This window comes from Pseudophryne corroboree, chromosome 5 (assembly GCF_028390025.1).
Source record: "Pseudophryne corroboree isolate aPseCor3 chromosome 5, aPseCor3.hap2, whole genome shotgun sequence".
In the NCBI taxonomy this organism is placed as follows: domain Eukaryota; kingdom Metazoa; phylum Chordata; class Amphibia; order Anura; family Myobatrachidae; genus Pseudophryne; species Pseudophryne corroboree.
In genome coordinates, this window is record NC_086448.1 from 753,064,606 (window position 1) to 753,081,066 (window position 16,461).

The 16,461-nt window shown below is 43.0% G+C and overlaps 1 protein-coding gene across 3 annotated transcripts in view; it reads right to left on the bottom strand.

Moving 5' to 3' along the window:
* CPQ (carboxypeptidase Q) overlaps positions 1 to 16,461 on the bottom strand; it is a 1,143,103-nt gene that overhangs the window by 159,988 nt on the left and 966,654 nt on the right. For all 3 annotated transcript variants that reach the window (XM_063924160.1, XM_063924158.1, XM_063924159.1), the window contains one exon: positions 16,037 to 16,128. In XM_063924160.1, the coding sequence (XP_063780230.1) occupies positions 16,037 to 16,128 (92 nt within the window). The remainder of the gene's footprint in view (positions 1 to 16,036; positions 16,129 to 16,461) is intronic.

Genomic DNA, 16,461 nt, shown 5'->3' on the forward strand with positions numbered 1-16,461 from the left:
CACCACCAGTGCCATTGCCATGTGGTGTCCCACAAGGTTCTATACTATCCCCCATGCTTTTTGCAGTATACATGATCTCGCTGGGTGAAATAATCAGGCGCCATGATCTAGTCTACCACTGCTATGCAGATGATACACAACTGTACTTGTCCTTTGCTCCGGGCACTGATAAACCAATAGCAACCCTAAATGGCTGTCTAGCTGAACTCCAGGAGTGGATGAGTGCCAGTTGGCTGCGACTGAACCCGGATAAAACAGAGGTCCTTATGATAGGACCACAATATCAAAGGACAAGACTGCAGCATAGCCAACCAACTGGACTTACACTCTGGGATTCAGAATTACAAACCACTGATCGTGTGCGGAATCTTGGCGTTGTCCTGGATGGTGGCTTGACACTTAAACATCAGATATCAGCTGCAATCAAATCCTCATTCTTTCACCTGAGGAACATAGCCAGAATCAAGCACTTAATTCCCTCAGATGATCTGCCAAAAGTCATCCATGCATTTGTATCATCTCGATTAGACTACTGTAATGCCCTCTACCTTGCACCCCTTACAGCTGGTGCAAAACACAGCTGCCAGGCTGTTAACCGACCAGCCCCGTTCTAGCCACATAACACCCATACTCTACTCCCTTCACTGGCTGCCTGTAAGATGGCGAATCATCTTCAAGATTGGCTTACTGAGTTTCAAAGCACTACATGACAAGGGCCCAAGGTACCTGAAGCAGCTTCTGACCCCATACTGCCCCACTCGATTACTGCGATCTGTAGATGAAGGACTTTTAGCAGTACTTAGAATCTCCCGTAATTCATCTGGGGGTCGAGCTTTTAGTCACACGGCTCCAACTCTATGGAACTCACTTCCCCGCACAGTGCGAGAGGACCCAACTATAGAATCCTTCAAAAGTAGACTCAAGACTTTCCTTTTTACTCCAGCATTCCCATAATTGTCCCTTTAGTACCTACATGCTTCTGTATTTTATGAAAAGCTGTTCTGTACTTCATAATTTTCTGTACTATATTATGCTATGTATCTGTTAAGCGCCTTGAGTCCTATTGGAGAAAGAGCGCTATATAAATAAAATTATTATTATTATCAAGTGTATAAGGAGGAGATCAAAATGTACACATACTGTATGCCCAGGGCCGGCCATTGTTGTCCACAAGACTTCTGGAATTACTCCAATGTTCCGCAGGGGTATGGTTCATTAGGACGACAGTCACTAGGTCGATTCTATATGGTCGACACGAAAAAGGTTGACATGGTCAAAAGGTCAACAGGATCATTAGGTCAACAGGTAAAAGGTAGACAATGAGGTCGTCATTTTCGCCATCAAAGCACATGGAACCCCAATTAGTGTATCGCGCGCCACGCTTCGGGCAGGTTACTATTCCCAGTCGTAGTCTACGTGGAGGGTAAAGTATGAAAATGGTGAAAAAAAAATGGGGGGGGGGGACGTAAAAAATTGTGTTGACCATATATGTGTCTGTCATGGTCATGTCGACCTTTTGTACCTGTCGACCCTAAGCACTGTTGACCTTTAGTGGTCGAACTATTGACTGATGACCTAGAGACCGAATACCATTCTGCGGAGCAGGGGACGTGAATTGTGGAATGGTGTCAGCTTGCAGAATATTAAATATTTAACTCACACAGTAGTCTTGTCACTACAACTACATCTGACAGCTTACCGGTCTCATACTGGACTCACTGGCGTATTTATAGTGGGTGCAGTGGGATCACTATGATTCTTCGGCGGTCAGGATGCAGATGTCAGTATACCCTGGTCACCGGGATTCCGGCTGTCGGCATTGTCAGCTGTCGGGATTTCGGCATCGGCATCCTGACCGACGGGATCCCAACAGCCGGCAAATCAACTGCATCCCGGTGCAGTGTATGCGGTGCACACGGGCCAATGGAGTCCAGGGGGCCCCACACCGCACACCCTGCACCCATTATAATACCCTACGAAATTCCCGCAATGCAGCAGCAGCGCTGCAGAAATCACTGGGAAAATGGTGAGGCGCCATTTTACCGGTGTTTCATGCATGCGCAGTAGAAAAATTCCCAGAGATCTGCGCATGCGCTGTAGACTCTGGGACAGCGCTAGGGTCCCTTAGGGACCCTAGTGCCTAGAACTAAGCACTGTGAGCTAGAGAGGATGGGGCCCAGACAGAACCTGCACACAGGCCTCCTCCTCTCTAGAAACGCCCCTGACTGGACTGCTGATGTATTACATACATGCATGACCAGCAGCTCCCAAAATGATGAAAAATGGGGGCGTGGCTCATGGACACGGCATTTTCCATACAGTTACTCCGCCTCACTTTGGCTATGCGCTTTCGGCGTGCGCAGTTGTCCCTCTATACCAGTGGTTCTCAAACTCGGTCCTCAGGATCCCACACGGTTCACGTTTTCCATGTCACCCAGCAGCTGCACTGTGTATCACCAACTGTCACATTTTAAAAATCTACAGGTGACCTGCAAAACATGGGCCGTGTGTGGTCCTAAGGACCGAGTTTGAGAACCTGTACTCTATACGGTAAAAAAAGGTTAAAAGGTATGAGTCAAACAATAGTCTGTTAAGTGCTCTATAGACCTTTATTACGGGCTGGCCACATTCGCTCTAAAATCCTTTAGAAATCCTGCATTTGCCTCTGCACCCCCAGCTATGATACAGCAGTTAGTCCTGATTTAATGTTCCTCAATGTTCATAGCAAGTGGAAGTCTGGTGTGCAAAAAGGAAACACCCTATTTCTAATAAGCCCCTAGAACGTTCATCTATTTAAAAATATTAGTATTGCCTACTATAAATTAATTAGCATGTTTTCCCTAAGCATTTCTGTATTAAATTCACACAAATCTGATTTCAAAAGAACAGGCAAGAATATAAACTGAGGTGTTGCAAACAAGTTAAAGGTTTCAGAAAGAAGAACGTCAGAGAATGAAGATGGATAAGTAGCGTTGAGCCTTGGGAACAGGATGTGACAATTGCTTTGAAGTATACAGTCACACAATTACCATAGTGCCAGTGTAAGGGATCCTGAATGCTGTCAGAATGAAGCTTTCTAGAGCCGACAACCAGGATTTGTTGTTTTACCTTTCTAGTCTTATTTCTTGCTTTCTACTGTTAATAAAAGCTGCAGGATACAGTATTCTCCAGTGTTGTCTCCGAGTGTGGATCATAGGGTCGACAGTAACTAGGTCGACAGTCATTAGGCCGACCACTATTGGTCGACAGTGACTAGGTCGACACCTGAAATAGGTCGACATGGAAAAAGGTCTTTTTATATTTCTTTTGTGTCGTGTTCTTCGTAAAGTAACTGGGAACCCCAATTAGTGCACCATGTCCCCTCGCATGGCGAGTGACGGGCACGTTACCGCTGCGCTTGGCACAGGTTACTGTTCCCAATCGTAGTCCACTTGGATCGTAAAGTTCTCGAAAAAGTTCAAAAAATGTAATAAAATGTGAAAAACTTATGTCAACCTTTTCATGTGTCGACCTTTGACACGTCGACCTAGTGACCATGTTGACCTAAAGACCATGTCGACAAACAGTGGTCGACCTAATGAGTGTCAACCTAAGTGCTGTCGACCTAAAGACCGGATACTGATCTAACAGTATCATAGACACAAAGCTGTCATTCCTCTCTTCATTTATGAAAAAGAATTGGACAGATTCTTAGAATGGTGCAAATAAACAAGATATTTCTAATATTACCCGTTAGGGTCAAAAGTTCATCAATATTCTCGTAGTGTAGTCCATACGTAGATTCAATTCCAATGGTAGATATGTGAAAAAAAACACAATATATATACCAAATGTTCAAAAAGAGTCCTTCATGAGATACTTCAGTGTGCAACTTCCACCTGGGATCTTCCTAGACCAAACTAATCGGGGTGTGAGATGGCTTATTCGTACAGGTTCACCCTTTGTGTTGATGATAAAATGCTGCTTACATGCATGCTTACTTTCAAACACTCCGGACTACTCCTATAAAGGTTTCTTTTACCCTTGTATATTCCCAACCCATATGGTGCCAAGCATACACACTGAACTTTCCTTATGATCGGTGCTCACTTTAAGCTTACGTTCAAAAGATGCTGCTCTTTTCACTCTCTTCACTGTATACTTTAATTCCCCCACTCTAAACTCTCGGCCCTGGGTCACTGGTTGGATGCACTCGTCTTATACCATATACTAGCACCAGGCACAGCCAAGGAGTAACGGAGAGGCTGATTGGCTGTGTTTTGTTGCTTCTTACTTGATATTTGGACAGGCCAGGTGGTGAGAGGGTGCACAGTGTTTTTCAGTGTTATCACTTCAGGTAATTCAGAGGGAACAAGTCCTAAACTTATATGCTTCATTCCTTCCGAGCCCTAGTAACATTTCTTTGGCCCTTCTGTACGGTCTCAGAGTGCTACAGCGCTTTCCCTTTTCATACGACAGATAGTTATGCAGTCGTAGCGCTCTCCCTCATTTCGATAGATAGATAGATAGATAGATAGATAGATAGATAGATAGATAGACAGACAGATAGCATGATTTTCCATTGTGTTATTTTTTGCCCTTTATTTCCCTTTTCCTTTATAATCACTATTTTTCATGCTTTCAGCTTACGTCATCCCTCACTCTCATATGTATCATCTTTACCTCCTCAGCTCTCCTCTCTCAATGACTGTCTTCAGTGACAAGTGAGGAGTAAGTGTAAAGAGACATGTCATGTGTGGGGGAAAGAAGAAAACGGGGATAGTGATGTCTCTGGGGGTGCTCTAGGCCACTACACACCCCAGAAACAGCGCCCCCTACCCACTTTGCCGCTTCTCACCTAAGCTGGCTGGTGTTTGAAAACATGTTGTGCTTCTCAAAGAAGGCATATGACATCACAGCCATGAGCCGCACTAGTACACGGCTCATGGCAGACATAGGCAACCAGTAGCTGGTAACTTGACATGTAAGATTATCCCAGCTACTTCTCCATGCCTGCAGCCTCACATGGAAGGGGTGCCAAGTGGGCATTCTAAACACTGTATGACTGATCCACCCAGGTTTGCCTAATGGTAGTACTGGCCCTGCTTAGGAAAATGGTAAATGGAGAAAATGGTAAATGAAAAAATAAAATAAAAAATGGTAGTACTGGAAAAGAGCGAATATAGTCCCACTGCACAAAAGTGGAAGCAAGGAAGAGGCAAACAACTACAGACCAGTTAGTCTTACATCAGTAGTAGGGAAATTGATGGAAACACTCTCAAAAGAAAGAGTTGTAAATTATCTCAAATCCAGCAATTTATAGGATCCCAAACAGCATGGATTCACTGGGGGGGAAGATCATGTCAAACAAATCTTATTGACTTTTTTGACTGTGTGACTAAAGTGGTGGATAAAGGTGGAGTCGTGTATATAGCTTATCTAGACTTTAGTAAGGCTTTTGACACTGTTCCACATCGCAGACTGCTAAATAAACTTGAAAGTTTGGGATTGGATACTAGGATTATTGAATGGATAAGATCTTGGTTGCAGGATAGAAAACAGAAAGTTGTGGTAAATGGAGTGCATTCACAGGAGGGAAATGTTACCAGTGGAGTACCCCAGGGATCTGTACTTGGACCAGTGCTTTTTCATATCTTTATTGGTGACATTGCAAATGGCATTAAAGGGAAAGTATGCCTCTTTGCAGATGATACAAAGGTATGCAACAGGGTAGACACACCAGGAGGGGCAAAACAAATGATTGAGGATCTAGGTAGACTAGAGCAGTGGTTCCCAAACTTTTTTAATCACGACACCCTAGAGTACCAGAATTTTTTTCACAGCACCCCTAGGCCAAAAGTTTTTTATTGAGAGATTTAGAATAAATATTAAATTAAGTAAGTTGTGTTTATAGGTCATCCTTAGGTTCAATTGTGTGGTGTGGGATAGAAATTGTTTCTATTTGTCATAAGGATATCCTTACAAAGAAATAAGGATTAAATAAGGTTTGAGATATCCTTACAAAGAGATAAGGATCAAATAAGGTTTGAGATAAAAAATATGGTAAAAAAAAAAGTGGCAGACTGGATGGGTCAAGTGGTTCTTATCTGCTGTCAAATTCTATGTTTCTATGCTTGCGTCTCTCGGTACATTTGTCCTGACTCACAGAAGTTAGCCTGCTCATGATGGTGAATGGGTGCCACTCACGCCAAAGGCAAAATTCAAATAAGTGAGTACTGATTCCTACCTATTAATAAGAAAGCAGTTACTATAGAGTTGTAACTATAAAATGTGTCCTTTATTACTAGAGCTTCTTGCACAGATCACTGTGTGACCTTAGATAGTTGGAGACTTAAACCTACGATGACATTGGCAGGAGCAGAGGGCAGCTGAGCTACGTGACTCACTGTCTGTGGCACTCGGACTGTCCATAGATGGATTACTCAAACACGTAATAAAATTACAGTCCATTAGTCCAGAACTCCGTGTGACATTTGGCAGATGCTTTCATTTCAAAACTTGTGAAATAACAAAATATATGAAGCCAAAATACAGCAATGCTAGAGAGTTACCCAGGGATATCCTAGTTCATAGGTGATTTCGGCAAAATACACAACCAATGTCGTCTGTGTTATTTTTTTTAGTTATAGAGTGTTTTCTTGCACCCCTGAAGGCCAGCCTCCTGTTTGTGAGCTGTCCTAATACTCGGGAGAATGGAGTGAATAGTCCAGCCTTCATGCCTTCCTGTTCCTAGCAGTGCACTCAGACTTCTCCTCAATGTTTCTGATCGGATGGAAATACTTTCTCCAGTTTATGCTGGGATTACGATGGTTGCAACCATCCCATGCTTGATTCTGATGGGAGCTCCATCCGATGGCTGACACAGACAGGAGAAACTCACTGAGAGCTCAGCACATCTCCTTTACGCATGTGCAAACATCAGCTGCCCACTGCACACGGCCAAACCATCGATGGTTACATGTAGTCACAAGTCATGTTGCCATGGCGGCAACATCGCCATATTTGATGTCCCACTTCATATGATCATATATAGTATAGTGGCTCTGGACGCGTGCGCAGCTTACTCACTGGAGAATAAATAAGTACCTAAATGGGGCACCACAGTGGAAATTTAAGCCTACTAGAAAAACCAACTCATAAGGAACATAGACACAACAACACGTATAGCGGCATATTTACTAATGTTATTTTGCGGATCCCCACAAAAGGTAACAATCCCCTAGTAATAACATGGGTGGGAAACAGCAGATATTGCTGATATCTGGGGTTTCTATGGGTGATGCTTAATTGGCAAATTTACCATTGGCCCCGGTAAGTAACACCATCTTCTGATGGCATTAGCCGTTGTAGCCTAAGGTACCATGAGAGGGATCTGAAAGATTAGCAAACTACGCATGCCCAGTAGCAAACCAGTGATCACAAAACTAAATGTAAGTGATCACTTAACTTTTACATATCACAGGGATGGGCTCCGATGTAACATGGATGGACTGCAGCAAGTATCTTTGGTATCTGGGGAGTCTATGGGGGTTCCTTAATTGGCAAATTTAGCAAACATTGTTGGCCCCAGCAACTAATACCATCTTCAGAGCTTCATCCTATGGTGCACATGCATGCTTGCTGAGATATCTAGCTGAGGATAGGAACACTAGTGCTATGAGGTAACTAAACTATCCCAGGAAATTTTGCCTCGCAAACAAATTTAGTTTACTGCTCTTTAAGGGATATGACAGCAGCACACCTGTTAATAACACGTGATTACAAAGCAATTTTTATGTTTGTTACAGAAACATAATTTATGGTAGACTTTGCTGAAACAAATTTGGAGGGAAGATGACGGTTGAGGTAGGAAGAGGCAGGTCATGAGAAAACTCATGGAGGCAAAAGTGAGAAGAGGTCATCAGGGCAGGAGAGTAGGAACGCACTTGTCGAAAAAGTAAAAGAAATGCAACCAAGACAAACCCTTGCATTATATTTGGAAGACTATAGGTACGGGGAATAGGAAATATCACATAAGGGAAGCAGATGAGAAGACGCTAGATGTGTGTTTGAGCTTGATAGATAAAATTGGAAAACGGACTGTTATTTTTAGGAAAACGTGTCAACATGTTGTCACTTCTGCAGACGTGTCCTGTAGCTCCAGAGCTGGAGAGGAAAACAAAATGAACTCATGAAGTTAAATCACATCACACCTAGCAGATGTTTTTCCAGCCAGTTATATAATTTGACGTTCTACAAATTCTTTTCCGGCATAGATCACATTTATGGAACCTAAAGCAGTTCAAAGTAATTATGGCAGAGGTACATAAATATTATGCTTCTCAACGCTGCAGGAGTCAAGTAACAAAATAACATTATGGGGCATATGTAATATTATATGAGATGTGCCCTCGAAAATTAAGATTCCTGGTCACTGTGAATTGCGGAAACAAGGAATTTTGTTTCAACTGGAATCTATTAGAGGACAGCCACAGAGACACGGGCTGCAATAAAAGCCCGACCGGGTGATCAGCAACAAGTAAAGTGATCGATGGAGAAGACAAATTCCTGTAGTAAGTTTAGTTTTGGTAGGCAACTGGCTTTGCCAACATTTCTTAGATCAGAGCCATATGTTAAAATGAGCTGTATTGAGCCTAGATGGGTTTGGGAAGCATTCCTCAGGGCTGGATTACAATTTGCGGGGAGCACCGGGCAAGTGATTTATGAGTGTCTCATGGCACATTTTTCCCTTCCACAGGCTACACATACTAATGGAAAGTCACAAGTGTGGATTATGAACTTGTAGCTTGTCACTGGTCCATGAGCCTGCACCTTCCGAAGTTGTGCACTTTGTCTGCTGGTGGCTTCCTGTTGATCAGTTTAATAAATATTACCACAGTTTTGCCAATCCATTAAGAACTTTCAAATGTAATAAAGGCAGCCTTATGTCCCCTTACTCTCATGACTTGTTTAAAACATACATGAGGCTGGCTTGAACAGGCACAAAAGTATAAAGTGTTAATTAATGAAAGGGGTATAGTCAACAAGCAATAGTGGGCTGGACTTTGAAGTGGCTACCAAACATATTATATGCAGCACTGCCACTGTGGAATAACAAACAGGAACGTTATGTGGTACTCAAATTCTGCATTGAGTAAATGAGCCCCACCGTCTAATTTTGTACTAACATTTCACATTGTAAACATCTCCTAAGCCCTCAAACACATACTGTATAAGCACGGGCCGGATAGAGCAGCCACTGAGAAGATCCTGTTTGCTTACCAGCGCATTTAATTTTAGCACATGGTACAATGGGTACAAGTACAATGCAAGATATTACATGGGAACTACTAGTTAATACGATCTGACCACCCCCTTGTCTCAGTCTATAAATAGCCCCCAATCTGCCTTTGCTACAGTATACAACTGGTCTTTCTCAAGGGAAATTCAAAATAATTGTAAAACAACAACTTGCGAGATGATGTTTTCTTACAATTGTTAGAAAAAACATGGATTATATTTTCTTTCTCCTCTGCAGAAACAGATACATGTACCAGACACATTTATAGTGTGATGCTATCCATCCTTATAACTCTGATTATTCCAGCTGTGTCTTTCTCTTGCGCTAAGATAAATCTTGGAAAAATACAACTGCCAAACATGGGAAACCAATAAAGACAACCGAGGAGGAACTTTCCACCACGCAGATAATTCTATATACAGCCTTGGTTTAAAATATACAATTTACTTTTTGTGTCTTCTTCTTTCTTTATATATTTTTTTTATTTATCTCCACATATAACATATAGTTTAATAGAATAATTTTTTTGTGCATGCAATGTGGGAGCAATAATGGTCGACTTAGAGTAAGGGTGTATCTAGGGGTCCGAGCGCCCCTGGCAAAGTAAGGTGCTGGCACCCCCCCAACCCCTACACACATTTGAAATAAAGTGTTGTATTGGAAAAGGGCATGGTCTTGTGGGGGAAGGACGTGGACACAATAGTACCCCAGTTCAAATTAGTAGTGTCCCTCATTCACATTACACCTCACAGTAGTGTCTCATATTCACGTTACACCATCCCTCCCCCCTACCCCTAACCCACCTATCCCACAGCCTGACCCTAACCCCCCCTCCCCCGCCTCTTCAGTGGTGCCTAACCCTAACCCACCCTTCCTAATCTCCCTCCCTGCAACCGAACCCTAACCCTCGCAGCCTAACCCTAACCCTCCCACATGGCTTGCCAGCGGAGACTTTGTCACCAACTCGATTCGAATTTTGGCATTTTGCATCACTGTCTATGTTGGGATGCCAGCATCAGCATTCCGAGCAGTTTCGGGATACTGGCTTCAGTTTTCTGACCGCCGGGATGCCAAACACTGGCATCTTGACTGCATCGCAAATGAAATGCTAATGAGCTGTTGTGAGATGAGCCTCAAATGGACCCAGCCATTAACCAAACACCATTAGTTGGATGGTAGAAGTGCTTCCTGTTATATGCAATATCAGGGTGCCGTCACTTCCAAGATAAAATGATCAATTATACAATGAACTGATATACATTTCCTTGAACCTGGCCTTGAAATAGGCAAGATATGTATTTTCTTTATTATACTCAACAAGTTAAAGTTTTCGCTTACTTACTACTTACTTACATCTAACATGCATGAACATTGTGTAGTTTTCCAGGTAATACAGTCCATTCTCCCAAACACTGACACTTTATTATTATCTTCAACAACAAATAGATCTATAGCACTGTGCTATATAACAATTGCTGTGTACCTGGTGAGAGTCTGCTACTGCCAGGGTGGCTCCCTTGCTGTCGGGAGCTCCCAGCAACAAGGGCTGCTGGGAGCTGTAGTTTATTTTGAGTCTGATTACAAATAATAGACTCTCACCAGTTACAGTCTGACAGTACTACTTTTCTACCCTTTGGCCGAGGGTGGCACCACCAGGTGGCGCCCCCTCCTTGCCTGGCACCCCTGGCGAGTGCCATCCTGGCCAATGGGTAGATACACCCCTGACTTAGAGGGATGGGGCTGCAATGACGCTATTGTCGGAAACACCACCACTCAACCCACCACAACGTACAGTATCTTTCCCTCACTGGAGATCAGCCATCCAAAGTCGGCATCCTACAAGAATGGTGATGTTACACCCCAAAGAGATGGTTCAGCCCTGTAGGCTACCCTCTGGGGGACACGTGACAAACACGTTGAAATTTAGCATATATATATATATGTATATATACACAGTAGACAGTATCTACGGACTGTTGGAGATGAAAAGAAATATCCCGACAATTGACATCCCCAACGTAAGTATGCCAGGGTCTCCTAGGTTCTGGCTGGGGGGAGGGTTAGGTCTAGGCTGCGGGAAGGGGGGGGGGGGTTAGGTCTAGGCACCACTGGGGAGGGTTAGTGTTAGTCTGCGGGGGTAGGAGGGTTAGGTCTAGGCTACAGAAAGAGGGGGGAGGGGTGTTAGGTTTAGGTACCACTGGGGAGGGTTAGGCTGTGTGTGTGTGTGTGGGGTGTTTAAGGTTAGATTTATGCTGCGGGAGGGGAGGGATAGGCTGTGTGTGGGGGGGGGGAGAGTGTTTAAGGTTAGATTTATGCTGCGGGAGGGGAGGGTTAGGGGGACATTGGCAGAATACTTACCATCAGGATGCCGCGGTCGGTCTTCTGACCGCTGAATTTCGACCACCGGCAAATTATATCAAACCCCTCCCATGGACCGCTATATATGGTGTGCTCACGAGTTAGTAGCCCCAAGCTTCTTTTTGCGCTAATCCCTGAATCCCTATAAAACATATAGGACCCTTTCTGCCATCATACTCTATGGTTTTATGAACTTGCTCAAGGTATAACATATGTAGGGCTGCATGCAATAGTTTGAGATTTGCAGGAGCCAGCACGATTCCAGTGAGGTAGCCACTAGATTTATAAAGCTAATTAGTATAAAAGCAAAATCAACCTGGTTTTGCCTTTAAACTAATTGCTACTTTAAATGATTATCTCGCCAGAACTGTGCCAGCTCATGCAAACCACGGGGGAATTATATTTGGCCCCTAATATACTAACTCAGGGCCGGAGTGGCCCATCTGGCAAGTCTGGCATATGCCAGAAGAGCCGATGGTCTGGTGGGCCGGTCCGGTCACACAGAGAGCTGGGAAGACCGAGAACTTCCGGCTCTCTGGTTTGGACCCCTGCCCAAAGTGTGTGTCTCTAGGAAAATGGGGGCGTGCCACAAGTCCATTTGTTCCGCTGCAGCGCTTCTACTATTACATTTGTAGGTGCTGCATAGAAAATATCTTCTAGTGCTAATTTAAAAAAATGGTTTTATCATATTGTATGTGTCTGTAAACATCTGCTATGAGAAGTGGTTGTGACAGACATTTTATTGAACTCGTAGAACTGAAAAATGTCCCTAGAAGCAGTCATTGTTGGCCGCTGTGATAATACTCTTTCAGGTGTTGTCAGTTACCGCGCTGTCACTGGCTGTAAATACTGTGCACGCCATACCCAACATATATTACACATACAGTTAATACCTTCAGTGTGGTGAGTTATTTATATGAATAGGTGATTGCAATGCAATTTCAGGGACTGCTCTGGGGATCTATATTGCTTTGAAATTAATTCGCTCCTAAATTGAGTTTACCATAAATTCTTAATATGTTAAGCAGAGATTGGTCCATTGCCACCTAGTTATATTAACATAAATGAATTATTAACTTCGATTAAAGTGGGAGCATTTAATACGCTAGGGACATTAAAATGAGCTTTGGATACTTCTGATATGGCTCTATCCTCAGTATTAGTATTAAATATATTTAATATATAATATAATATAAAGTACACGTGCTGTTTATTGTAACATTAATGACTGTAGTGTTCTCATACACCTAGCCTTAATATGTCGTATGCAGCTAGACTGGGCCGGACCGGCTCACAAGGGGAAAACCCCCGGTGGGCCCCACTGTTCGAGGGCCTAAACCCTCCTCTAGGGATCAGGATCCACACTATGCACTTGAATTATACATTTGGATGGATGTAGAGGTTCAACCAATAGGGCCTAACCATTCTCATTTGCTAAAAGCAGCAAAATTCCAAATACAGACACCCCAACACCAAAATCCTGTACTTGCCCCGTAAGGGTATAATATAATGCAAAAAAAAACGAAAGGGCTGGTTCTCAGACCCTGACATGGAGGAGAAGAATGTCCATCAAAACTTTACATTCTCAGCAGTGTCCACACTGGGCTAAATGTAATAGCCTATGAGCTGCCGGAGGTGCAGGAATTTGTGCGAGTCCACCCATATTTATAAAGCGACAATCATTTACAAGGCAAAGCCCCGCGCACACAAAGTCCTGCATGTCCTGCAGCTAACAGGTTATTACTTTTAGCCCACTGTGTGCAATTTCAGTTTTTCATCTCATATTGGGGCAGATGTATTAACCTGGAGAAGGTATAAGGAAGTGATAAACCAGTGATATGTGCAAGGTGATAAAGGCACCAGCCAATCAGCTCCAATATGTAAATTAACAGTTAGGATCTGATTGGCTGGTGCCGTTATCACCTTGCACATATCACTGGTTTATCACCTCCTTATGCCTTCTCCAGGTTAATACATCTGCCCCAATGTGTAGTGTACACAACACACAGAATTCTGCTTTCACAATCACTCTGTCTTCCATGGAGTGATGATTGACAGCTTGGAACCAGGAAAGTGTGATTTCCATAACTGTACCCGTATATCATAAAGCTGGACCACTTTGTAGGTGCTGGATTCATATACTTGCATTCGCGTATTATTCTCGTTAGCTATAAACGGCTTCTAACCCAACTTTTGAATAGATTCTTAAGATTATTTACCATGAACTAACCAAATCAATATTTTAAACTTTTTGCTAGTATTAAATTCAATGTATGGAGTGAAATCAGAGCCCATATAAGCCTAAGAAAAATGTAGAGTTTGAGCTTGAGATGCAGAATTAGGGGTGCTTGAGCTTGGTAATACTTAGATTTTGGGCTAGAAGTAGTATTATGAAAAAAGGTTTTAGTGCCTGGTACAATAAAGTAATTTGATGTCAATTCTAACCAAATTGACCCCCTACACATTTGCAACATGGTTAGCTGCCGCTCGTGCAGAGCCCTAATAATTATTTTTGCTCCGTATTCACTACAGAAGGACAGGGGAAAGGGCTACAGTTAAGTTTTAAGGACATTCATAAAAAAAAGGTACATGAAGTACTTTAACAGAGAACAGGGTCCTAACAGAACTATCAAAACTAAAAGTAGATAAATCAATGGGGCCAGAATTGCTCAACAGTCACTACCTACAGATGCAATTCCAGAGGACTGGAAAAGAGCGAATCTAGCCACTGCACAAAAGTGGAAGCAAGGAAGACGCAAGTAACTGCAGACCAGTAAGCCTTACATCAGTAGTAGGGAAAGTAATGGAAACACTATTAAAATAAGAGTTGTGGAATATCTCAAATCAAACAACTTACAGGATCCGAAACAGCATGAATTTACTGGCAAACAAATCTTATTGACTTTTTAGACTCTGTAGCTAAAATAATAGATCAAGGGGGGCCATAGATGTAGCATATCAAGATTTTAGTAAGGCCTTTGACACAGTCCCACATCGCAGACTGCTAAATAAACTTGAAAGCATGGGATTGGGTTATAAAACAGTAAAATGGATGAGAACCTGGTTGCAGGATAGGAAACAGACAGTTGGAGTGCATTCTGTGGAGAGAAATGTTACCAGTGGAGTACCCCGGGGATCTGTACTTGGACTAGTTCTCTTTAATAATTTTGTTGGTGACAATGCAAATGGTATTGAAGGGAAAGTTTGACCTTTTTTGCAGATGACACAAAGGTATGCAACAGGGTAGACACACCAGGAGGGGTAAAACAAATGATTAATGATCTAGGTAGACTTGAGGAGTGGTCAAAAACGTGGCAACTACCATTTAATGCTAAAAAATGCTAAATCGTGCACTTGGGCCTCAAAAACCCAAAGGCTAAATATAGTATCAAGGGTACTATAATGGAAACTATTGAGGAGGAAAGGTATTTAGGAGACATTGGTACAGCCTCATCTGGAATACTGTGTGCAGTTCTGGAGGCTGTATCTTCAGAAGGATATTAATACATTAGAGAATGTACAAAGAAGGGCAACTCAAATGGTGCATGGCCTACATCACAAAACATACCCAGAAAGACTACAATATCTTAACATGTATAGTTTGGAGCAGAAAAAGGAAATGGGAGACATGATAGAAACTTTCAAATATACCAAGGGTTTTAACAAAGTACAGGAGGGAAACACTTTTCAAAGGAAGAGAAGTATTAGAACTTGAGGACATGCACTTAGACTGGAGGGGGGGAGGTTCAGGAAAACATGCTTGGGATAGACATACAGTATGAATATTCTTACAAAGAACTAAGGATCAAATAGGGTTGAGGTTATCTAAATTATAATAAAAAAAAGGGACAGACTAGATGGGCCACGTGGATTTTATCTGCCGTCAAATTCTATGTTTCTATGTTTAGTTACTGCCCTAAGTTTCAGGTTACGTTAGTGTTGTCAGCAGGGGACTTTTAAGAGAAGAGGGGGCCGATGTGCACATTCTGTGTGGGTACCCTCCTCTCTGCAGCGTTGTAGACTCTGCGCATGCGCAGGCTTTTGGAAACATGGCGCCTTCCTGATACCAGCGACAAATCTCTATTGTGCATGAGCGAATCACCGGGAAAATGGCCACCGCACCATTTTTCTAGTGATATCTTCAGCAGCAGCAGTGCCAATGCGGGACTCCGGCGAGGTAAGTAATTAAACATGGGTATAGGGTGTGGGCCACCCTGCACCAGGGGCCTGTGTGCACCGCACACACTGCAAACATTATAGATATGCGTATGGTTGTCAGTATTTTCTAGTGAATTGGCTGTCTTATTAAAACTAGCTGAACATAGGGCTTCTGTAACATTATGTGCCAATGCTGGCTTAACTTTAACACAAATGACTGTATACAATATAATTTCTTGCCTTGTGCCTCTCGTAGTATTGGCTGGCGCCCACTCCTCCTTGTTCTTCTCCTGTCCACAGTACCAGACGTATTGTTCTCTTAGGACGGAGACCTGAGAATATAAAAATATATTTTATATATAAAATAAATTGACTGTCTGCCACCGTGCTATGGGTGTCATTCAGATCTGATCACTGGGCTGCTAATTTTGCTGTCCAGCGTTCAGATAGTCGCTGCCTCCAGAGGGAGTGTATATTCGCCGTGCAAGTGTGTGATCCTATGTGTACGCCGAGCTGCTAAAATCCACATTGTGCAGTTCCTGCGCAGCCCAGAACTTACTCCAATAATGCCATCACATCAGGCTGATCGGGGCTGGAGCTGACGTCACACACCCTCCCTGAAAATGCTTGGGCACGCCTGCGTTTTTCCGGACACTTCCAGTAAA